The sequence below is a fragment of the Pseudophryne corroboree genome, chromosome 4 (genome assembly GCF_028390025.1).
Source record: "Pseudophryne corroboree isolate aPseCor3 chromosome 4, aPseCor3.hap2, whole genome shotgun sequence".
Taxonomy (NCBI): domain Eukaryota; kingdom Metazoa; phylum Chordata; class Amphibia; order Anura; family Myobatrachidae; genus Pseudophryne; species Pseudophryne corroboree.
This window is the reverse complement of record NC_086447.1, coordinates 20978048-21003519: the sequence shown is the minus strand read 5'-3', so window position 1 is coordinate 21003519 and position 25472 is coordinate 20978048. Positions and strand designations below refer to the sequence as shown.

General features: G+C 46.1%; 1 protein-coding gene across 1 annotated transcript in view; it reads left to right on the top strand.

Annotated features, from left to right (window-relative positions):
* The window catches only part of LOC134910757 (vomeronasal type-2 receptor 26-like), a 118072-nt gene that overhangs the window by 53591 nt on the left and 39009 nt on the right, over positions 1-25472 (top strand). Inside the window, exon 4 of the mRNA XM_063919140.1 lies at positions 11754-11877. Coding sequence (XP_063775210.1) covers positions 11754-11877 — 124 coding nt within the window. The remainder of the gene's footprint in view (positions 1-11753; positions 11878-25472) is intronic.

Below are 25472 nucleotides of genomic sequence, written 5' to 3'. Positions count from 1 at the left end.
ACATCGCTCCCTGTAGCGTAGGTCAAGTTTGTTACAGAGAGAAATCAATTCATCCAGTTTAGTTGGCACATCCCGGATAGTTAAATCATCCTTGATTCTCTCTGAAAGTCCATTCCAAAACGCGGCGATCAGGGCCTCCTCATTCCAGTTTAACTCTGAAGACAACGTGCGAAACTGAATAATATATTGACTGACAGGACGTAAACCTTGACATAGACGGAGAATCTCCAAAGATGCTGAGGTGGTCCTGCCTGGTTCGTCAAAGATTCTCCGGAAGGATGATACGAATTCTTTGTAATTAGAGAGGATAGGATCACCTCTTTCCTATAATGGTGATGCCCACTCCAGAGCCTGACCGGAGAGGAGGGCAATAATATATGCAACCTTAGAACGAGCTGATGGGAAACTGGCGGACAACAGTTCGAACTGGATCTCGCATTGATTCAGGAATCCTCTGCAAAGTTTTGGAGTTCCGTCAAACTTACTCGGAGAGGGTAACTGCAAGCGGGACGTAGGTAGCGTCACAGGAGAAGCTGTAGTGGTAACTGGGACAACCGGAGTTGGAATCTGGACTTGAGACGTTTTAATAGCCGTATGAAGAGTCTCTAAACGGTCTGCCATAGTTTGCATAAACTGCACTATTTGTGTCTGTATAGACTCCTGGTTTTCCAGACGGGAAAGGATATCTGACGTAGCACCGCCTCCTGCGAATTGGTCACTTGACGGATCCATGTGGCCAGTGCTTACTGTCAGGTCCGGGTGTTTTTGTGAATCCGTTAACCCGGGACCAACCACAGGTGTAGGTGCTGGGGTATGAAGAAAGCAGGGAGGACGAAGAAAGTTCTGTTTCATATATTTATTGAAAATAACAATTCAGTAAAGTGGTAAATGGCAAGTTATTAATCACCATAGTATACTGACGTATTGCATGAATAATAGAAATAATATGCAGGATATATTGTAAAGAAAAAATAAAAGAAATGTTCATGGAATTGCGTTTAAAACAGGCTGGAGAATAAATGTTAAATTGTCCAAATATAAACAAGCTTTGATGCTGAACTGTAGAATGTGTTTAACTGGATAATGCAGACATGAAGAAATAACTGTGAGGATTTGCAATGAAGTTTTGAGAGGTAACTGAGAGACTGTGAAGAATTATCCTTGTAATGGCAACATAGAAAGTAAAAGTACTAAATTGGGTTACTTGCGAGTTCCGGAGATCACTGTGAGACTGTAGCAGATGATATAAGTGATGAACGGGTTAAATGCAGAGCAGAACAAACGAACAGCTGAAGTTAGTGGAATCCTCCAAACTCTGTATGGTTGAAAGCAGGCAGACAGGGTTTCCTCATGCAAGACTCTGGGAATCCAATTGTTACCAGTAGGTGCGTGATTAACTGACAGCACAGCGGGGAGCCAGTGGATCTTTTAGCAGTGAAGGCTGCAGATGGACCTCTGGGAACGGAGGCGATATCTGGACCACGGGAATCACACGGAATGCACGGAGAGAGCTCAGAGCTAGAGCACAGCATTGATACAACAAAGCACTGGCCCAGAGTAACATAATCCCAGCCTACTTAAAGGCAGCACAAGCACGGGATTGGCTTACACCTGCCCACAGGTGTTTTCACAAGTGCTCTGTATTATCTATTTGGTCTCCAACATGGCCACCTCCTATACAGCAGACACACCGCAGTGCCTTAGGCCATTTGGTCCCCGCACTCACAGTTCCCAGACTCTGCATTACCTGTGCTACTGATCACGCCGCGTCCCCACACGGGCGCACAGCACCGCGAGCAACCGCACTGACAATGGATGAACCCCAGAACCCGCAAAGGTGAGAGACCGGTTCGTGACAGTACCCCCTCTTCTACGGGTGGTCTCCGAACACCTTTGAACCTTGTCAGGATTTTTGGAGAAGTATTTCTGTACCAGTCTTGGAGCATGAACATCTTCAGAGAAAACCCAGGATCTCTCCTCCGGACCGTAACCCTTCCAGTCGACCAGAAACTGTAAACGTCCATATTGGGAACGTGAGTCCACAATCTCTTTAACTTCAAATTCCTCATTCTGCAAAGAGTGAACTTTAGGAGATTTGGACTGGGTAGTACGGAACTTATTGAGAATCAAAGGCTTCAATAAAGATGTATGAAAGGAGTTAGGAATTCTCAAAGATGGTGGCAACTTGACTTTGTATGACACAGGATTGAGTACCTTTACAATGGGAAATGGACCAATAAACTTGCGAGCAAATTTCTTAGAAGGTACTTTGAACCTGAGATTGCGCGTAGACATCCAAACTTGGTCTCCCACCTTGTAATTCGGTACAGCTTTACGTTTTCTATCTGCAAAAGATTTATAACGAGCGGACGTTTTGACCAACGACTTACGCACACAACTCCAGATTCTAGATAGACGTTGAAGCTCTTGATCTGCTGCTGGAACCTCTAGGGCTGGCAATGGATGGAACTCTGGCACACGAGGATGAAAGCCGAAGTTAATATAAAAGGGCGTAGATTCTGAAGATGAATGGAAGAGATTATTATGAGCAAATTCTGCCAATGGAAGGTAGTCAACCCAGTCATCCTGTGAGGACGATATATATAGCCGGAGAAATGTTTCAAGGTCTTGGTTGACTCTCTCAGTTTGTCCATCTGTCTGAGGATGATATGCAGAAGAAAAATTCAACTTGACATTTAAAGATGAACAAAGCGACCTCCAAAACTTGGCCACAAACTGTGTTCCCCGATCAGAGATAATCTCTCGAGGAAGGCCATGCAACTTGAAGATTTCAGAGATGAACAATCTGGCTAGTAAAGGGGCTGATGGTAACCCAGTTAATGGAATGAAATGTGCCATTTTCGAAAATCGATCCACTATCACCCAAATGGTATTTCGCCCTTTTGATGGAGGTAGATCGGTCACGAAATCCATGAGTCCATGGTTGTTTGGGTATGGATAATGGATGTAATAAACCTGGTGGAGAACTTCTTGGACTCTTATGTTGGGCACATTTAGGACATGCTGCTATAAACTCTTGGACATCGGCTTTGAGACGTGGCCACCAATAAGACTGTTGAATAAATTTGAGAGTCTTTAGAACCCCAGGATGACCCATGAAGGAAGAGGAGTGAGCCCAGGTAAGCAACCGTTTTCGAAGATTTGTGGTGACAAAGGTCTTGCCAGGCGGAGGAACTGGAGAGGTTCGAGTCATTAAAAAGGACGTAGGATTCACAATGGCTTGATTCGTGGTAGCATCATTTAATTCAGAAGAAGCAAAGGACCGGGAAAGGGCATCCGCCTTTTTGTTCTGAGACCCTGGACGATAGGTGAGCTTGAAATCAAATCGTGTGAAGAAAAGCGCCCATCGAGCTTGTCGTGGATTCAAACACTGAGCTGACTGCAGATATAGAAGATTCTTATGATCAGTATAAACTGTAATGCGATGTTGTGCTCCTTCTAGAAGGTATCTCCACTCCTCAAATGCCAACTTGATGGCAAGTAATTCTTGCTCACCGATTGCATAATTACGCTCGGCCGGGAGGAACTTTTGGGAGAAATATCCGCAGGGATGGACTTTTTTATCTTCAAAGACTTGTGACAACACAGCTCCTACTGCTTCTGTAGATGCATCCACCTCTAGTAGAAAGGGACGATTCAAATCAGGCTGTCGAAGAATGGGGGCTGACACAAAGGCTTGCTTTAAATCAGAGAAGGCTTTGATTGCTTCAGAAGACCAGTTCGTAGGATTTGCTCCCTTGCGAGTTAGGGCTGTGATGGGAGCAGCTAACGTAGAATAATTCTTAATGAATCTCCTATAGAAATTAGCAAAGCCAAGAAATCGCTGAATCCCCTTGAGAGTTGTAGGAGTGGACCAATCTCGGATAGCTTGTACCTTACCGGGATCCATACATAGCTCTGATCCAGAAATGATGTAACCAAGGAACGGTATGCAAGATACTTCAAAAGTGCACTTCTCTAACTTACAATAAAGTTGATTTTTCCTCAGACGTGTCAGTACCTCTTTAACTTGGTGACGGTGAGACTTTAGATCCTTAGAGAATATTAGGATATCATCCAGGTACACTACTAGAGACTTGTAGAGAAGATCACGAAAAAGTTCATTCACATAGCTTTGAAAAACTGCAGGTGCATTACAAAGACCAAAAGGCATTACAAGGTATTCGTAATGCCCATCCCGGGTATTAAAAGCAGTCTTCCACTCGTCCCCTGCCCGGATGCGGATTAAATTGTAGGCCCCTCGGAGATCCAGTTTTGTAAACACAGTAGCTCCCTTTACCCGGTCAAATAATTCTGGAATTAAGGGTAATGGATACTTGTTTTTCACAGTGATCTCATTGAGTCCACGGTAATCTATGCATGGTCGTAACCCACCGTCCTTCTTCTTAACGAAAAAGAATCCGGCTCCTGCAGGTGAAGAAGATGGTCTGATAAATCATTTGGTTAGATTTTCCTGTATATAATCAGACATAGCTTGCGTCTCTGGGATGGATAGCGGGTAAATTCGTCCCCTAGGAGGGGTTTTGCCCGGAACCAGGACGATTGGGCAGTCCCATTCGCGATGAGGAGGTAGAGAGTCTGCTGCTTGTTTACTGAAAACATCCGCAAAGGATTGATATACCGGAGGTAGGTCGGGAAGGCTAATTGACCGGAGAGGTACAATTGAGGCTAAACAGTCCTTGGTACAAGATTTACCCCACGAAAGGACTTCCATGGTTTGCCAATTAAGTTGAGGATTATGTTTCTGCAGCCAAGGTAAACCAAGTATCACATCTTGAGAGGATTTGGGAATCACGTAGAAGGAGAGGTATTCGGAATGGAGCACACCAACTTTCATCTTGAGACATACGGTTCGATGAGTAATTATACCATCTGGAATTCGACTTCCATCCACTGCTGTAACAGCAACTGCTGCTTCCAGAGGCATGGTTTGAACTTTAGACCGTATGACAAAGGCTGAGGAGATGAAGTTCTCGGCTGCCCCGGAATCTAGGAGGGCTGAAACTTTCACTGTAGAACTTGGAACTTTTAATTGAATAGACAAGGTCGGCTCTTTCCCAGAACGTGATTCTAAAGTAACTCCTAGCTTAACCTCCCTTGGATAAGCTAGGAGCGAGAGTCTCCCAGGCCGGAGTTTGCAGGATTTAACTAAATGTTCGGAGGACCCGCAGTACATGCAGAGGTTACCCTGTCGACGACGAAGTCGTTCCTCCTCTGTGAGGCGAGAGCGCCCAATCTGCATAGGTTCTTCTGTCGTCACCGGAGACTGTGATGAAGAATCTTGTTAAGGCCTAGGATGATAACGTGGACTGGATCGCTCTGCCCTGGATTTCTCTAAACATCGCTCCCTGTAGCGTAGGTCAAGTTTGTTACAGAGAGAAATCAATTCATCCAGTTTAGTTGGCACATCCCGGATAGTTAAATCATCCTTGATTCTCTCTGAAAGTCCATTCCAAAACGCGGCGATCAGGGCCTCCTCATTCCAGTTTAACTCTGAAGACAACGTGCGAAACTGAATAATATATTGACTGACAGGACGTAAACCTTGACATAGACGGAGAATCTCCAAAGATGCTGAGGTGGTCCTGCCTGGTTCGTCAAAGATTCTCCGGAAGGATGATACGAACTCTTTGTAATTAGAGAGGATAGGATCACCTCTTTCCCATAATGGTGATGCCCACTCCAGAGCCTGACCGGAGAGGAGGGCAATAATATATGCAACCTTAGAACGAGCTGATGGGAAACTGGCGGACAACAGTTCGAACTGGATCTCGCATTGATTCAGGAATCCTCTGCAAAGTTTTGGAGTTCCGTCAAACTTACTCGGAGAGGGTAACTGCAAGCGGGACGTAGGTAGCGTCACAGGAGAAGCTGTAGTGGTAACTGGGACAACCGGAGTTGGAATCTGGACTTGAGACGTTTTAATAGCCGTATGAAGAGTCTCTAAACGGTCTGCCATAGTTTGCATAAACTGCACTATTTGTGTCTGTATAGACTTCTGGTTTTCCAGACGGGAAAGGATATCTGACGTAGCACCGCCTCCTGCGAATTGGTCACTTGACGGATCCATGTGGCCAGTGCTTACTGTCAGGTCCGGGTGTTTTTGTGAATCCGTTAACCCGGGACCAACCACAGGTGTAGGTGCTGGGGTATGAAGAAAGCAGGGAGGACGAAGAAAGTTCAGTTTCATATATTTATTGAAAATAACAATTCAGTAAAGTGGTAAATGGCAAGTTATTAATCACCATAGTATACTGACGTATTGCATGAATAATAGAAATAATATGCAGGATATATCTTAAAGAAAAAATAAAAGAAATGTTCATGGAATTGCGTTTAAAACAGGCTGGAGAATAAATGTTAAATTGTCCAAATATAAACAAGCTTTGATGCTGAACTGTAGAATGTGTTTAACTGGATAATGGAGACATGAAGAAATAACTGTGAGGATTTGCAATGAAGTTTTGAGAGGTAACTGAGAGACTGTGAAGAATTATCCTTGTAATGGCAACATAGAAAGTAAAAGTACTAAATTGGGTTACTTGCGAGTTCCGGAGATCACTGTGAGACTGTAGCAGATGATATAAGTGATGAACGGGTTAAATGCAGAGCAGAACAAACGAACAGCTGAAGTTAGTGGAATCCTCCAAACTCTGTATGGTTGAAAGCAGGCAGACAGGGTTTCCTCATGCAAGACTCTGGGAATCCAATTGTTACCAGTAGGTGCGTGATTAACTGACAGCACAGCGGGGAGCCGGTGGATCTTTTAGCAGTGAAGGCTGCAGACGGACCTCTGGGAACGGAGGCGATATCTGGACCACGGGAATCACACGGAATGCACGGAGAGAGCTCAGAGCTAGAGCACAGCATTGATACAACAAAGCACTGGCCCAGAGTAACATAATCCCAGCCTACTTAAAGGCAGCACAAGCACGGGATTGGCTTACACCTGCCCACAGGTGTTTTCACAAGTGCTCTGTATTACCTATTTGGTCTCCAACATGGCCACCTCCTATACAGCAGACACACCGCAGTGCCTTAGGCCATTTGGTCCCCGCACTCACAGTTCCCAGACTCTGCATTACCTGTGCTACTGATCACGCCGCGTCCCCACACGGGCGCACAGCACCGCGAGCAACCGCACTGGCAACGGATGAACCCCAGAACCCGCAAAGGTGAGAGACCGGTTCGTGACATACCCGGATGACCAGAAACCTTATTATCATGAAACTCAGCTAGAACAGTGCCTCTCAGAAATTCAGGGACGAAGAGACGATCTACAGGAGTGACATTGGGAGCCTGCTGCTGAAGATGGACTAGCTGTGTAAATAAATCCTGTGTGAGGCCAGCCCGGATGACAGACGATGGGACTATGGGGGTAGTAGCCGAGTGGTTATTGTGAACCGGAAGAAAACAACGTGACAGGGCATCGGCTTTCGCATTCTTGGAACCGGGCCTGAAGGTGATGATAAACCTGAAACGAGTAAAAAACAGCGCCCAACGTGCCTGTCGAGCATTAAGCCGTTTAGCTGACTCAATATACTGCAGGTTCTTGTGGTCAGTGAACACAGTAATGGTATGCCTTGCTCCTTCCAACCAGTGCCTCCACTCCTCGAAAGCCCATTTAACTGCCAACAATTCTCGATTACCAACATCATAGTTGGATTCTGCGGAGGAGAATTTTCTGGACATGAAGGCACATGGGTGTAATTCCAGAGACTCCGGGTCTTCCTGAGAAAGGATAGCCCCCACTCCAACCTCTGAGGCATCTACCTCGACAATAAAGGGGAGTTCCGGGTTAGGGTGTCTGAGTACTGGAGCTGAGACAAAGGCCTGTTTCAAGGCCAGGAAGGCAGACTTGGCTTTAGGTGACCAATTGGAAGGGTCCGCTCCTTTTTTAGTCAATGACACAATAGGAGCAACCAAATCTGAGAAGGTATGAATAAAACGCCTATAATAATTTGCAAACCCTAAAAAGCGCTGGATTGCTTTTAAGTTCGTGGGTTGTGCCCAATTTAGGATTGCATGGAGTTTTTTTGGTTCCATGAAAAACCCCTTTGGAGAAATAATATACCCCAGGAAGGACACTTCTGTGATGTGGAAATCACATTTCTCCAGTTTGGCGTACAAATGATTTTCCCGTAACCTCTGAAGGACCAGTCGCACATGGGTAATATGTTGTTCAAAGAACTCAGAGTAAATCAAAATGTCATCTAAATAAACGACTACGAACTTTCCTAGAAAGTCGCGAAGGACGTCGGTAATGAGATCTTAAAATACAGCAGGAGCATTAGACAGCCCAAACGGCATCACCAGGTATTCATAATGTCCCGACTGTGTGCTGAAAGCCGTCTTCCACTCATCCCCAGATTTCATTCGGATGAGATTGTAAGCCCCTCTAAGATCGATTTTGGAAAAGATAACGGCAGTACGGAGCTGATCAAATAGTACCGAAATCAGTGGCAAGGGGTAGGTGTTTTAAACAGAGATCTTATTCAGAGACCGATAATCAATACATGGTCTGAGCGACCCATCTTTTTTCTCAACAAAAAAGAACCCTGCACTCAATGGAGATCTCGAGGGCCTAATGAAGCCCTTCTTCAGGCTCTCCTGTACATACTCATCCATTGCCGTAGTTTCCGGCCCAGACAGGGCATATAGTCTCCCTTTAGGCAAAGAGGCACCGGGAACTAAGTCAATGGTGCAGTCATAGGACCGATGAGGGGGCAGAATATCCGCATTACCCTTGGAGAAAACATCGGCAAAGTCCTGATATTCCAAAGGAATAAGTTCTGGGGTGACTGCCGCAACCCGGACTGGACGGGAAATACATTCCTTAACACAGAAGGGACCCCATCGGGAAATCTCCCCAGATCGCCAATCTATGGTGGGATTATGAAAGGCAAGCCAGGGGTGACCCAAAACTAAGGGGACTGCCGGACAATGGGTAAGGTAAAACTCGATTTTCCCTGAATGTAGGGCCCCCACTGTCAGTTGTACTGGAGGTGTGCGGTGAGTGATTACCCCATTAGAAAGCGGACCACCATCCAAGCCATGCATAGTGATACGTTTATCCAAAGGTATCTGTGGAACGCCCAAAGCCTGAGCCCAACCAAGATCCATGAAGGCCGACACCAACGAACTGAGACTACCAAAGGAAATTTTTACAGGAACTAACAAGGAATCATTAGAGGAGATCAATTGCAGACCCAAGTGAACCCCCTCACAATTCACTTGGTCAGAGCGTTTCCCTGCTTATTCGGGCAATTGCGCGCGACATGTCCCTTGCCACCACAATACAAGCAGAGACCAGAATTTAGCCTTCTGGTTCTTTCCTCTGGGGACAGCCGGGAGAGACCCATTTGCATGGGCTCCTCGACGTCCTCAGGGAAAGTATACACACATGGACTAGGCCTGAAACTAGCTCCTCTTTCAGCCCTCCGCTCACGGAGACGACGATCAATTTTAATAGCGAGCTCCATGAGTTTGTCTAAAGTCTCTGGAGCAGGGTACTGAAGGAGACTGTCTTTAATAACTTCAGACAAACCGAGGCGAAACTGACTGCGCAGGGCCGGGTCATTCCAGCCACAGTCGTTCGACCAACGGCGAAACTCGGTACAATACGCCTCTGCTGGATTTTTCCCTTGCTTAAGTGTACGCAGGTGGCTCTCAGCCGACGCTTCTCTATCAGCGTCATCATACAAAAGGCCTAAAGACTTAAAAAAGGCATCTACCGATAGCAAGGCTGCGTCATCGACTTTTAACCCAAAAGCCCAGGTTTTCGGGTCGCCTTGAAGCAAAGACATCACAATCCCGACCCGTTGAGACTCAGTACCAGAGGATCGGGGCCTTAACCGAAAATAAAGTTTACAAGCTTCCTTAAAATTAAAAAAATCCTTTCGGTTACCCGAAAAACGGTCAGGAGATGCATCTTTGGTTCTGGAATCATACTCGGGGAGGCTCGCAAAAGATCTTCCTGCGATCTCACCCGAAGAGTAAGATCCTGAACCATCTGAGTTAGTTCCTGAATCTGGTTGGCCAAAAGCTGGCTGGGATTCGGTCCTAATACTGCCGGATTCATGAGGCCGAATCTCAAGGCCCACCAAATACAAATAACTCTTTATTCTTTTTGGGCCGGTGATAATGTTACGTTCCTGGTGCTCAGAACAAGAGAGATGTTGTGTAGTGAGTCCAGAGCACCAGAACGTGATGCTGAAATAAGGTGTGGTATGGAAATAGCCCCTAGCAGCCTACCTCCATTGTTTCACCCGTGTGGTCAGTTCACGCCTGCGTGACTATGGTTTCTTGGGCCCACGGCAGCCGCGTTTGAAGGGCAGATTAGGTCTGCCCAACTCCGATACCCCCAGGTCTTAGAGTGAGACAAGGCGTGAACCGAGACAGGATAATAACAAGGGGACCTCTAACTAAAGCAAACAGAAGGCTAGGGGCTACTAACTACCCTAAAACTAAATATATGTGCGGCACGCCGCCAAAGGAAAAGAACAACAAAAGATACCACTGTCCACACCCCACACAGCACCGTCGTGTACCGGGGAGGACAGTGAAAAGCGGAAACCTCCGCAAAAACACCAGTACAAAACAAACGCAAGGACTAAGCGGCCTAGGCCGCAACACGCGGCAGAAGCCGCTACTCACGAAACCGGGAGAGAACCCCAATAAGCAAGAACCCCCAGATGACTGCAACAGGTTCACTTTGACTGGAAGGATTCCCAGGACCGGCTTCAGAACTCCAGGACTCAGGAGCACGGGGAGCAGGATCGACCAGATACAGCAGACCAAAAACAAACTTTGCAAGGCAGGAACAGCATACAGGAAGCTATCACCGGCGAGGCTGCAGTGTGCTGGCTCCCATAAAAAGGCCCTGCTGGCCAATGAGAGGAGGGCCAGCAAGACCAGCCCCCAGACCCTAATTAATAGTTGCCGTGCAGCTGCCCTGCTGCACGAACAACTAATCAGTCTTATCTGGCAACGGGGAACGCGGTCCGCCAATGGCGTCCCCGTTGCCATGGACCCGGCGGCTGAGGACGCCCGGCATCCTAGCGTTGCCAGGGACCCGGCGGCTACAGTACGCACGGCGTCCTGGCGTTGCTAGGCGCCGGGCGGGCAGCGAGGGAGGTGCGGCGGCCGTGAGCGTCGCTCGGAAGCAGACCGAGCGGCGCCGCGGACCGCGGCACCTAACAGATAGAAAATAAGATGTGATATCACGCTTCTAAACCTGTGCTAAGTGAAATGATGTCTCCTAATCTAACCTTAATGTTGCTAGCTACTAACGTCTGTTATTAAATCATCTTATGACTGTGTAATTTATGTGTAAGTTTGGAGTATGAATAATATGTGTAACAATATGGCTTTCATTAGAAACTGCATGTTCGACCGTAATAGGGGTAAGATGCGGTCATCCGCAAAGTACTGTGGTACTCAAAAAAATGCATATGTACGCATGCTAATAAATGCAATATTGCATTCTGAGAGAAAAATGCAATTTTGACTTTCTCAATATATACACATGTATTCCAACATAACTCTGACCCTGAAACATTTTGTTGATGCTGATCGATTTTAGGTCCATTTTCAATTACAACTAGAATTGACTATTAGTAAATACGCAATTTAGACCCTGAAGCATGCTGCTGATGTTGATCAGTAGAACGAATTTAAAAATGAATTTGGAAACAATGAGCTGTATGAAATCTATTTCTCTATCTCCCCAGACCCCCCGCTCGGTGTGCGCTGAGAGCTGTCTCCCTGGATATCAAACACTGCGTAACAGAAGAGAACAACATTGCTGTCACCACTGTGCCCTGTGTCCAGAAGGCGAGATCTCCAACACAACTGGTTAGGAGCATTGTCTTCATTACTCTCTCTTATTATTAAGCTGCTAAAACATGAAAGTCATATCTTACTGGGGATAAGGCATAAAGGAGAATGGACAAACTGGGGTAAATTTACTAAGTTGCTGGTTTGCTGTGGGTTCCCTGCCTGATTGCATCCCAAAGATTTTCTAAGCTCAAGTATGTCACAAAACTGCAAATAAACCACACTTTAGAATAAAACTAAACATCAAAGCACCAACAATGTTTTTTCCCCATTAAACATATAGAAACCCAGGTGCAAAAATTACCCCTCACTCTCCATCACTGCCAGACCTCATACCTCACCCACTATAATACCCCTTGCTAACCATGACTCTCTGACCCCATATCTCATTCACTGAAATACCCCTTGCTCACATCACTACCTGACCCCATACCTCACCCACTGAAATACCCCTCGCTCACATCACTGCCTGTCCCCATACCTCACCCACTGAAATACCCCTCGCTCACATCACTGCCTGACCCCATACCTCACCAACTGAAATACCCCTCGCTCACATCACTGCTTGACCCCATACCTCACCAACTGAAATACCCCTCGCTCACCATTACTGCCTGACCCCATTCCTCACCCACTGAAATACCCCTTGCTCACCATCACTGCCTTACCCCATACATCACCCACTGAAATATCCCACACTCGCCATCACTGCCTGACCCCATTCCTGATCCGCTGAAATACCCCTTGCTCACCATCACTGCCTGACCCCATACCTCACCAACTGAAATATCCCTCGCTCACCATCACTGTCTGACTCCATACCTCACCCACTGAAATACCCATTGCTCACCATCACTGCCTGACCCCATACCTCACCAACTGAAATACCCCTCACTCACATCACTGCCTGACCCCATACCTCACCAACTGAAATACCCCTCGCTCACATCACTGCCTGACCCCATACCTCACCAACTGAAATACCCCTCGCTCACATCACTGCCTGACCCCATACCTCACCAACTGAAATACCCCTCGCTCACATCACTGCCTGACCCCATACCTCACCAACTGAAATACCCCTCGCTCACCATTACTGCCTGACCCCATTCCTCACCCACTGAAATACCCCTTGCTCACCATCACTGCCTTACCCCATACATCACCAACTGAAATATCCCACACTCACCATCACTGCCTGACCCCATTCCTGATCCGCTGAAATACCCCTTGCTCACCATCACTGCCTGACCTCATACCTCACCAACTGAAATATCCCTCGCTCACCATCACTGCCTGACCCCATACCTCACCCACTGAAATACCCCTTGCTCACCATCACTGCCTGACCCCATACCTCACCAACTGAAATACCCCTCACTCACATCACTGCCTGACCCCATACCTCACCAACTGAAATACCCCTCACTCACATCACTGCCTGACCCCATAACTCACCAACTGAAATACCCCTCACTCACCATCACTGCCTGACCCCATACCTCACCAACCGAAATATCCCTCGCTCACCATCACTGCCTGACCCCATACCTCACCAACTGAAATACCCCTCACTCACATCACTGGCTGACCCCATACCTCACCAACTGAAATACCCCTCACTCACATTACTGCCTGACCCCATAACTCACCAACTGAAATATCCCTCGCTCACCATCACTGCCTGACCCCATACCTCATCAACTGAAATACCCCTCGCTCACATCACTGCCTGACCCCATACCTTACCAACTGAAACACCCCTTGCTCACCAGGACTTCCTGACCCCATACCTCACCCACTGAAATACCCCTTGTCACCATGACTCCCTGACCCCACACCTCACCCACTGAAATACCCCTTGCTCACCATGACTTCCTGACCCCATACATCACCCACTGAAATACCCCTTTATTACCATCACTACCTGACCCCATAAATCACCCAATGAATTACCCCTCACTCACCATTACTGCCTGATCCCATACATCACCCAGTGAAATACCCCTTGATCACCATTACTGCCTGATCCCATACATCACCATCATGCCCTGACTCCATAACTGACAAAAAAAACCTTTCCAAAATTTGACAGAAAAGAAAATGCCAAAATAAAATAGTATAACATATCAATTCCTTAAATGACATGGTCCTACTTCTCATTGGACCCATCGTGATTCATTCCTCCTCCCGCCGGTTGTATTACTCAGAAACTTCTTGTCAGTTCGAGGCTGTTGCTGTATTTCCTGGGACACAGTGTTTGGCAGTTTTGGAGGGGTTCACAAAAAGCAAATGTTGTATAAAGACTAGTGATGAGCGAGTTCGGTTCCTCGGAATCTGAACCCCCCCAAACTTCACCCATTTTACACGGTTCCGAGGCAGACTCGGATCCTCCCGCCTTGCTCGGTTAACCCGAGCGCGCCCGAACGTCATCATCCCGCTGTCGGATTCTCGCGAGATTCGGATTCTATATAAGGAGCCGCGCGTCGCGCCATTTTTCACTCGTGCATTGGAAATGATCGTGAGAGGACGTGGCTGGCGTCCTCTCAGTTTCTATGTTCAGGGGGCTGCAAATATCTGTGCTCAGTGTGCTGCAAATATCTGTGCTCAGGGTGCTGCAAATATCTGTGCTCAGTGTGCTGCAAATATCTACGTTCTCTGCCTGAAAAACGCTCCATATCTGTGCTCAGTGTGCTGCAAATATCTGTGCTCACACTGCTTTATTGTGGGGACTGGGGACCACCAGTATTATATAGGAGGAGTACAGTGCAGAGTTTTGCTGACCAGTGACCACCAGTATTATACATTCTCTGCCTGAAAAATGCTCCATATCTGTGCTCAGTGTGCTGCAAATATCTGTGCTCACACTGCTTTATTGTGGGGACTGGGGACCACCAGTATATTATATAGGAGGAGTACAGTGCAGAGTTTTGCTGACCAGTGACCACCAGTATTACACGTTCTCTGCCTGAAAAACGCTCCATATCTGTGCTCAGTGTGCTGCAAATATCTGTGCTCACACTGCTTTATTGTGGGGACTGGGGACCACCAGTATTATATAGGAGGAGTACAGTGCAGAGTTTTGCTGACCAGTGACCACCAGTATTATACGTTCTCTGCCTGAAAAACGCTCCATATCTGTGCTCAGTGTGCTGCAAATATCTGTGCTCACACTGCTTTATTGTGGGGACTGGGGACCACCAGTATATTATATAGGAGGAGTACAGTGCAGAGTTTTGCTGGCCAGTGACCACCAGTATTATACGTTCTCTGCCTGAAAAACGCTCCATATCTGTGCTCAATGTGCTGCATATATCTGTGCTCACACTGCTTTATTGTGGGGACTGGGGACCACCAGTATTATATAGGAGGAGTACAGTGCAGAGTTTTGCTGACCAGTGACCAGTGACCACCAGTATTATACGTTCTCTGCCTGAAAAACGCTCCATATCTGTGCTCAGTGTGCTGCAAATATCTGTGCTCACACTGCTTTATTGTGGGGACTGGGGACCACCAGTATTATATAGGAGGAGTACAGTGCAGAGTTTTGCTGACCAGTGACCACCAGTATTATACGTTCTCTGACTGAAAAACGCTCCATATCTGTGCTCAGTGTGCTGCAAATATCTGTGCTCACACTGCTTTATTGTGGGGACTGGGGACCACCAGTATTATATAGGAGGAGTACAGTGCAGAGTTTTGCTGACCAGTGACCACCAGTATTATACGTTCTCTGCCTTAAAAATGCTCCATATCTGTGCTGTATTGTAGTATATATACTTATATAGTAGGAGTACAGTGCAAAATTTTGCTGACCACCAGTATATAATATATAGCAGTACGGTACAGTAGGCCACTGCTCTACCTACCTCTGTGTCGTCAAGTATACTACTGTCAAAGTCAGAAAAATGTCTCAATGCACGTTGCCATATTTGCACCGCACACTGGTCCGTGCTGCGCATGCGTACGCTCTCCCGTGGAAGCGCATACCCGCAATAGCGTGCACTCGCACGCGCAGTATGCGCATTTACGGTAGAGTTTATGTGATCGTAGCGTGCGACTCATTAGTTACAAATGTTCACAATTAATGTAGTTTATAGATCATGATCCCTTTGATAGTTTCTGTAAGTTTGGTTAAAGTATAATGTCCCAGAGCTGAGGAATCCCTCTTTGCATCGTACGAAGGGTTTAACAGGAATCATACAGCAGTGTTTGGTACCCATCGGAAGAGTATTTAATTAGCAATATTCCGGTGTTGGTTTGGAGCGTATTAATCGCTCGTGCGAATAGTTATGGACATAAGAAGTTTATGTCCATTTCTATTAATTACACATACTCAGGTATGCGGCGGGAAACCCAGTTTCCCACCCACCTGAGCTGTTGGAAATCGTCACAGCCCACCTGTATGAATCACCCTATGACCTTTTGTTATGATGCAGGGCCGAATTCCTTCGGCCAATGGACAATGGGATTGTAGGACCAGGAGATTGCATTGTGTGTGGAGCATAAATAGGCAGGCCGACCACATCCAGCTCTCACTCTCTCATCAACGGTTATCTGCTGATAATCGGGAGCTGGATATCGAGGCGCTGGCGATCATACCCTTTGTGCGTAAGTTCTCTCCATAATCATTGTCTTTCTGCGAGCCAATCTCTCTCTCTCTCTCTCTCTATCTCCCTCTCTTCTCTTTTTCTCTTGAATACCTTATAGTATTATAGTATTGTATCGTATTGCATTTAGGTCAGTGTAGTATTGTCTTTTTGTATTTATTGTTTAGTTCTGTGGTTAGGAAGTCTCTGTTATATTGTAGTGTATCATATGTACTGTTATCCCCTTTTACAAGTATATTAGACATAATACAGTTAATAGGCCTTGGAAACCTAAACCAGTATCTGTGTATTTCCTATAGTGATAAGTGTTCATTTGAGCGTCGGTGACGCTCATGCAGCTTTGTAGATAGTCAGGTTCCACAAGGTTGCACTTACACCCTGTACTCACATTAAGGTATTCAGTGTATTTCATCGGTATAAGGTTTAACATAAAGGTATAGTGTTGTGAGCGTCTGCATCGCTGGTGACCTCCTCGTGGTCTCTAGCGTACGCTACGTTACAGCGAATCTTTCCCCTAGACATAACCAATAACGTGTCCTGTGATCACTGGGCCGTGAGCGAACGTGACGCTTGAGCGTCTCGCCTACGGCTGAGCGATCGTTACGCAAATAGCGTATCATTACGGTATTTCTTAAATAAACAGCGTACAGTGTTCTTAGCTTCATAAGGGTTGTTTATACGACAAGGAATTTAGCATTGTCAATTGCGGGCTCGTCCGGTCCTTTTCACATCTGCACTGGGTAGATCAGCAGACATTATCCCTCCAGCAAAGGGTGGGAGGTTGTCTCATAGTGCTGGCGGGATAAGCGTCTGCTTCGCTTAGGTAAAGAGTGCTGAAGGAATCCGGTAACCGGAAGTAAGAACAAAACGCTTGTGTCTTTTAAAACTGTTTATTTTTCTTTTGTCTTGCGTACGCACGCATATATCTGCATTTCTATTTCATTTTTTCGTATATCACTATTCCTGTTTGCCAAATTTTATAGTTGATAGAAAGGGCTAAAAGGAGATTTGCTGTTATTTAATAGTAGAGGTAATAGTTAAAGTATAGAACAACACACGGTTTGTCTGAGATACAAGGCAGTCAGTGTGGATTGCGGTAGATGATCAGGGATCATCTACATTGATAAATAAATATATTGTGTTACGGTGGATCCTTTGCATTGCGTACACGTGTCGCTAACAAAGACTAGCGTACGCAATCCAAAAGGCAGACGCACGCAGCGTACATTACGCAACGTAGCGTCCGGTTACGCTCACGTAGCTCAAGTCACGAAAAAGTTGAATTAGCGCAAAGCGATAATTAGCGCAAAAGCGATAAGTAACGCACAGCGGTAGATAACGCGAAGCGGTAAATAACGCAAATCTGTTTTTAGAAAATCTGAAATTTAGTTTAACAGATCCTGCTCCTAATTGGTAACACTCTTGGCCTGAAGACAATTTCTGCGCAGAAATAGATATAGAAACAAAGTGTACATGTGTTGAGTGAGTGTGTTTTGTATACAAAAGTTTATATAACTTTAAGGTGGAACCAAAAGGAAAGTCGGGTACTCGTCAAGGAACATACGTGTAAGTGACATATACGGTGGCCAGGGAGGCATCCCTGGTTAAATAATATTTGAGCATTAGAGTATAGCGGACCATAAGGTAACAAGACCAGGAGGTCATAAGGAACAAGACCAGGAGGTCGTAAGGTAAAAGGTCCGCTATAAAAGTCCAGTGGCACAACGCCTGGGGTGTTGGTGCAGAACCCATATAGGCCATAAGCTCTTGCTGAAGGAATCGCGGCCGGAAACATCGATTCCATTGGTCTTTCAGTACATGACAAATAGTGCTCGTGTACTGAACGATTGGACCACACGTAATTGTGTGCAGTAGTTAGTAATCTGACCTAAATACCATTAGAGTAAAGTGGTCACAAACGCTATTTGTACATTCTGACGTGATTTGTGTAATTTTTTATTTTTGGAAGGGAAGTTCGCTGGTCACTCAGGAACTATCTAACAACCCCAACTTTACTGGAAAGAGTAAGTGTCCTGCGGGTAACCCTCATATGTTCCAGTAAACTGAAGGTTCCATAGGGGCCCTGTATCGAGTACGCTGGCATCATAACGGTGTTTACAGGTCGTATTGGTCGAGGTGGGCGAGTGAGTGGGGTACTCGGTAAACCGCCACCGCCGGCCTACTGTGGAGTAATTTGGTTGTCTGAAAAGGCTTGCTGAAAACCTTGATACAGAAAATCCAAGGAGGATTAAGCAACACCTACAGACTATGGGGGCCAGTTGCTCAGGTAGGGGGCGATCAACCCTGGTTCAGGTTGATTCTGTGAACCGACCAGTTGGGTCGGCACGATATGTAATGTGTGAAAAATATGGAATTCACACCGAATCTTTATGTGATGAATGGGAGAGAATGACTGTACAAGACAGGGACAAGTTCCCAAGAATAGGTAGCTTCAGTCCAGAGGTGTTACAAAATTTAAGGAGGAGGATATGTCTCGTAAAATCAGCAAAGAGACGAATTCAGCATCATGATTATTTACAGTTATGGCACCAGGAAGGTGAGATACAGAGAGGTTTGGCTCTGGCGGCGGGATCTGGGGCAGTCAGGAAGTTGATTGCCACAGCTCCTCCCCCACCATACATTGCAGGAGAGAAGTTGATTGCGGAGAGAAACGCACTGGGTTGTAAAACACAAACTCTTAGTAACACTGTAAATGTTAATGATGTTAACCAAATAACTCATGCAAGTATTAACCCGTGCAAGATGTACCCTGTTTTGAACCTTCCTCAGGAGTGTGATCAAGAAGACGATTCAGCAACAATTTCAGCTCTCTCTCTTGCAGCCACCATAGCAGAGACCACAGTAGGCACAGCGACACCCACGAGATTAGTGAAAGCCCCTAGCGGAGGGATAGGTGAGGTCGTGTCAACGGGTAAGTACGGCACCATGCACTACACTGAAACAATTGTACCACAACAAGCTGTAGAATCTACACAGGAAGAGGCTGTTAGAATTGCTCCTGTAAGGGTAATAGCAGTTCCCAATGGAAAAACAGATGTGTCTGGAGCCACTCCCATAAGGAACATTGCCATGTACACTCCATTTTCCAGAATGGAATTAAGAACAATAGTGTCCGAATTTCCTGACCCCAGGAAGGATTTAGTTGCTAGCCAAAAATACATCAGGGATTTAGGTAACACGGTAGAACCCAACAACAAGGATTGGCAGATACTGCTAAGAGCTTGTTTACCTTCCAATGTTGATGCAACTCAGTTTTTAGCTGATTGTGCATTGGATAAAGATGTACCGCTTACAGACGTGTACAACAAGGATAATGTAAAAAGGATAAATTTACAGCTAAAAGAGTATTTCCCAGCCGTTGTTAAATGGAATAAAATATTTTCCATTAAGCAAAAGGAGTCCGAAACGGCAATAGAATATTTTCACCGGGCACTATTAGAAATGGCAAAGTACACTGGTATAGAAGACATTAAGACCAACCCAAACCATCGAGAAGTAGCAGTATCTGTACTGATGGATGGTTTGAAAGAAACATTAAAAGCTAGGGTACAGACCACGCAGCCATGTTGGCGAGGTCTGTCAGTGTCCACCTTGAGAGAGGCTGCTATTGATCACGACAGAAATATCACTAGGCACAGGGAGTCGCAAAGTGATAAGTTGATGTCCGTAAGTATACAGGCGCTGACCACAAGGCAGCCTGCGTATGTACCACCGAATCCTGTGGGTAAGGCAAGTGTAATAACATGTTTTTCTTGTAACAGACCGGGACACTATGCACGAGACTGTAGAGTAAGAAATGTACAAAGATCTTTTCAACCCCCTAGACAACAACACCACACACGACATTGGGAGCAGGGTCCACAGAGGCGGAGTTTTGAGCCACATACAGGGGAAACAAAAAGATATCCCCCACACAGAGATTGGCATGCCTCTGGTAGTTCCCAGCTAACTCCCTCACAAGTAGTTGCTGCCAGCGGGATTCAGGGAGGTCAGCATACCCAATAGGGGTGTGGCCATACCTGTAATCTGCAACCAGTTAAATTGATTGCCAGTCTTGGAAGCGAACCAGAGATTGCAATCAATGTAGCCGGTAAAACTTTAAACTTTCTTGTAGACACAGGGGCGGCCAAGTCAGTGATCAATTCGACAGTGGGCATGAGAACCACTGGTAGGACAGTTCCAGCCATAGGGGTAACAGGAGTAGTCCAGCACTACCCTGTTAGCAAACCAGCCGAGATTACAATAGGGCCTTTGCATACCAAGCATTCCTTTTTGCTGGCTGCATCGGCACCGACCAATCTCCTGGGAAGAGACTTACTATGTAAAATGGGTTGCGTCATTTATTGTACTCCTGAAGGTGTATTCTTGGACATCCCTGAGAATCACGCTCAGGAAGTACGAGACATGTTAGACTCCCCATCAAAATTAATGTCACATTCCATTATGACAAATAGGAATCCATCCCAAGTAGAAGAGATGACATCTCAGATACCAGAGTCGCTTTGGACAAAAGATGGACAGGACACTGGATTAATGGCAAATGTAGCTCCAGTAGTTGTACAAGTAAAAGATGGTAGGATAGCTCCAAAAATCCCACAGTATCCTCTGAAGCCAGAGGTGGAGTTAGGAGTTTTCCCGGTAATAGAGCGCTTGCTACAACAGGGCATTCTAGTAAGAACGTCCAGCACAGCAAATAGTCCCATCTTCCCTGTTAAAAAGAGTGGGGGGAGGGGTTACAGGCTAGTGCAGGATCTAAGGGGGATTAACAAAATAGTTGAGAGTCAGTTCCCCGTAGTGCCTAATCCAGCTGTCATCCTAATGCAAATTCCTCCCACTGCCAAATTTTTCACTGTTATTGACCTCTGCTCCGCTTTCTTTTCGGTACCTCTGCACCCTGACAGCCAATATTTGTTTGCATTCACATACAGAGGAGTCCAATATACGTGGACTCGGTTACCCCAAGGTTTCATAGATAGTCCAAGTATATTTTCTCAGGCTTTGCATGATTGTTTACAGTCTTTCCAACCGGAAAGTGGATCAGTGTTGATACAGTACGTGGATGATCTACTGCTGTGTTCTGATTCATTGGAGGCATCCCTGAAGGATACGAAACAGCTCCTGTTTCATCTTTCAGACACAGGTCACAAGGTCTCCAAAGACAAGTTGCAATTATGCCAAGCTAAGGTAAAATACTTGGGACACTGTCTAACACAAGGACTGAGACACCTGACCGCTGATAGAATCCAAGCCATTAGAGACATGACACTGCCACAAACCCAGCAACAGATCAGGACGTTTTTAGGAATGTGTGGGTATTGCCGTAATTGGATCCCAGGGTTTTCCATATTGGCGCTACCTTTGCAGGAAATGGTCTCTTCAAACAAACCTGATCGGATTTCGCATACAGACGAATCCGAAACAGCATTTGAGAGACTCAAACAGTGCCTAACGCAGGCACCAGCATTAGGTATGCCAGACTATGGGAAACCCTTTGAACTATACGGAACAGAAAGTGCTGGGTGCGCAGCAGGTGTACTAACACAAAAACACGGTGATGCCAGCAGGCCAATTGCATACTACAGCGCGCAGCTAGACACGGTAGCGCGATCCCTCCCCACATGCTTGCGTAGCGTTGCAGCGATAGCATTGCTAGTGACGAAAAGCGAAGATGTCGTGCTAGGCCACAACCTCACAATCCATACACCACATGCGGTATCGGCCTTATTGAATTCTGCCCAAACCAGACATGTCTCATCAGCAAGGTTTACGAGATGGGAATTGGCATTAATGGCCCCAGTAAACATCACCATAAGGAGATGCAGCGCATTAAACCCTGCAACATTTCTCCCAGGTGTGCCTGGACAGGCACAAAGGGTGGGAGGTGAGAGTGATGGGGAAGGAGGATTTAATGCAAAGGAAGATACACATGATTGTATGGAATATTTGACCCAAAATTTTTCCGCAAGGCCTGACATCAGTGACAATCCACTAGAAGATGCAGAACTCACGTTCTACACGGACGGTAGTTGTCACAGACAGTCAGACTCGGGAGACTTGTGTACTGGATACGCAGTCGTAGATGACCAAGACACCATAGAAGCGGAACCGCTAGGCCCACCTCACTCAGCCCAGGTTGCTGAACTGGTCGCCCTAACCAGAGCATGTGAATTGGCTAAGGGTAAGTCTGCCAATATCTACACCGATTCTAGATACGCGTTCGGGGTAGTCCATGATTTCGGAGCGCTATGGCGTCTCAGAAATTTCATGACGGCAGCTGGTACACCGATAGCGCATGCAGCTCACATAAAAAGGCTTCTAACAGCGATACAGGAACCCGACAGAGTGGCTGTTATCAAATGTAAAGCACATACATATAGTCAAGACCCAGTATCCCTTGGTAACAGCCGAGCAGACGAAGCTGCAAAGCTTGCAGCTGCTACCCCCATACGGACAGACACCACACAACTGATGGTATTTAATACCATCAACACACAAAAGTTGTGTGAAATGCAGAATTTGTGTTCCACTCAGGAGAAGGCAGTCTGGAAGGCAAAGGGATATGGCCAGGAGTCCTCAGGGCTCTGGACGGAGGGACATGGTAAACCAGTGGCCCCCAGGGCATACCTTCCATGTCTGGCTGAAGCAGCTCACGGGCTGACTCATCTAGGCAAGGAGGGGATGTGCAAGTTGGTAAGAGCATACTGGTGCGCCCCAGGATTCTCCTCTCATGCTAGTAAAAGAGCAATGTCATGCCTTACCTGTCTGAGAAAGAATATTGGAAAAGCAATACCAACAGAACCATCCCATATCCCACCTGCCGGCGGCCCTTTCCAAGTAATACAAATTGACTTCATTCAATTACCCCCATGTCGAAATTTGAAATATGTACTTGTTTGTATAGATGTTTTCTCGAATTGGGTTGAAGCTTTTCCAGCAGCTACAAATACCGCTATGTTTACAGCTAAGAAAATTGTGCAGGAATTTGTATGTAGATATGGTATCCCTAGAATCATTGAAAGTGATAGGGGTACCCATTTTACAGGTGATGTCTTTCAAGGAATGTGTAAGTTGATGGGAATTGATAGTAAGCTGCACACTCCGTACCGTCCACAGGCGAGTGCGAAGGTCGAAAGAGTGAACAGCACTATTAAAAATAAATTGAGTAAAGTAATGGCAGAGACAGGATTGACGTGGCCAGAAGCTTTACCCATTGTTTTGTATAGCATCAGAACCACTCCCAGGTCCCCTCTTAATCTGTCTCCTTTTGAAATTCTGTTTGGTCGACAACCGCATGTCATGATTAACCCTCAGGATGATTTGAAATGTAACAATGAAGTAACTGTAAAGTACTTGATTAACATGAGTAAGCAGTTGAGGAATCAAAATGATAATCTGAAGTTGGTGATTCCTGATTTACCAGATAGTAATTGTCATGACATTGAACCTGGGGATTATGTAATGATACGAAATTTTCTACGCTCAGGTTGTCTTATTGATAGATGGGAAGGACCATACCAGGTCTTATTGACTAGCACCACAGCATTGAAGGTTGCTGAGAGAGAGACTTGGGTCCATTCATCCCACTGCAAGAAGGTTGCTGATCCAGAGAAGTCCCGTGATAAGGAACAGACGGTAGAGGTTGTATCACTAGAGTGTCTGTTCCAGGAGGACTGAGGCGGCACCTGAGCCTTGAAGACCGAAAGCAGCTGTCGACTCCCCTCTCCCTTTTATTGTTTTCTCCACTTCCCATCCCCTCTCCTTTAAAATTTCTTTTTCCCCCTTCTCATTCTTCTCTATTTTCCTCCTCAAAGATGGACTTGCCCCAAGAGACTGTGGTCCGGATTTTGATGTTAACCATGATGTTGACCAGAGCAGTCTGTTCCGGCGAGAGTACCATAGAGGTCGAAAGAGGTTCTGGAATGGGTTCCGATTATGATGATGGAGGCGTAGTTTTCCAAGATCAACCAAGCCAACAAGCAAAGGCGAGTATCAGAAAACGATCCGATAGAAGAAATTGTGATGGATTGATAGCTGAGGAAAATTGTATCTGTAGGCTCTGTGATAATCTGGTTGAAGATGGATGCATAAAGAAATGCCAATCTAGTTTTAATATCCATATGGACCGGCATCCATTGAGTGACTATCACTCTCTAGTGGGTAACGTGCTAAACCAAACAGATTGTTGGGTATGCTCTCAAGTACCTCAGGGTCACAGCAAATCAGGGCTAGTACCATTTCCTTTAACGTTAGGGGAGGTACTTGAGCTAAGTGGTGGGAGACCGGTGGACCGGAGGTTTAATATCTCCAGCCCTCCTAGTTTGAAGCTCCACCAATACCATGTGGATAGGTCCCTCATATGTTTTAACATCTCCAATCCCAGAAAACCGGGAAATTGGGAAGTGTCATGGAGCAACCTTACCATGACCTTTTCACACAGAGCAGATAGAATGCCTACAGATACAGAACTCGTACGCCACATAGCCAGTAGAGGAAAATCTTTCCGGTATCGATATACCTTAGGAAATAGGATTACTAAAGTTGGAGAGGTATCACCAGGATACTGTGCACATATCGTACAAACCGATACGTGCATTAGGCAGATGGAAGAATTAGGGTCAGGAGATTTCACCTGGAAGGTTTGTAACATGGTCATGTCCTTCTCCGTCCCTTATGTTCTCCCCGATGATGCATATTTCATATGCGGGAGAAAGGCGTACAAGTGGCTTGCCCCAAACTCTGAAGGATTGTGTTATATTGGAAAAGTATTGCCTGAAGTGATGACTTTTACACATGACAAAATGAAGGACATACACCGTGGTGCCCAAACTCCTTATACTCACACTCACTACGAGCACCTTGTTAAAAGACAACTGTCAGAAAGGTTAGAGCATCCGGCCTCTGATCTTATCCATGAATCCACCGGGATTCAGGTTCTGGTAGCGTTAGATTTCACTCGCACCGCTCGAGGTGTGATGAATTATA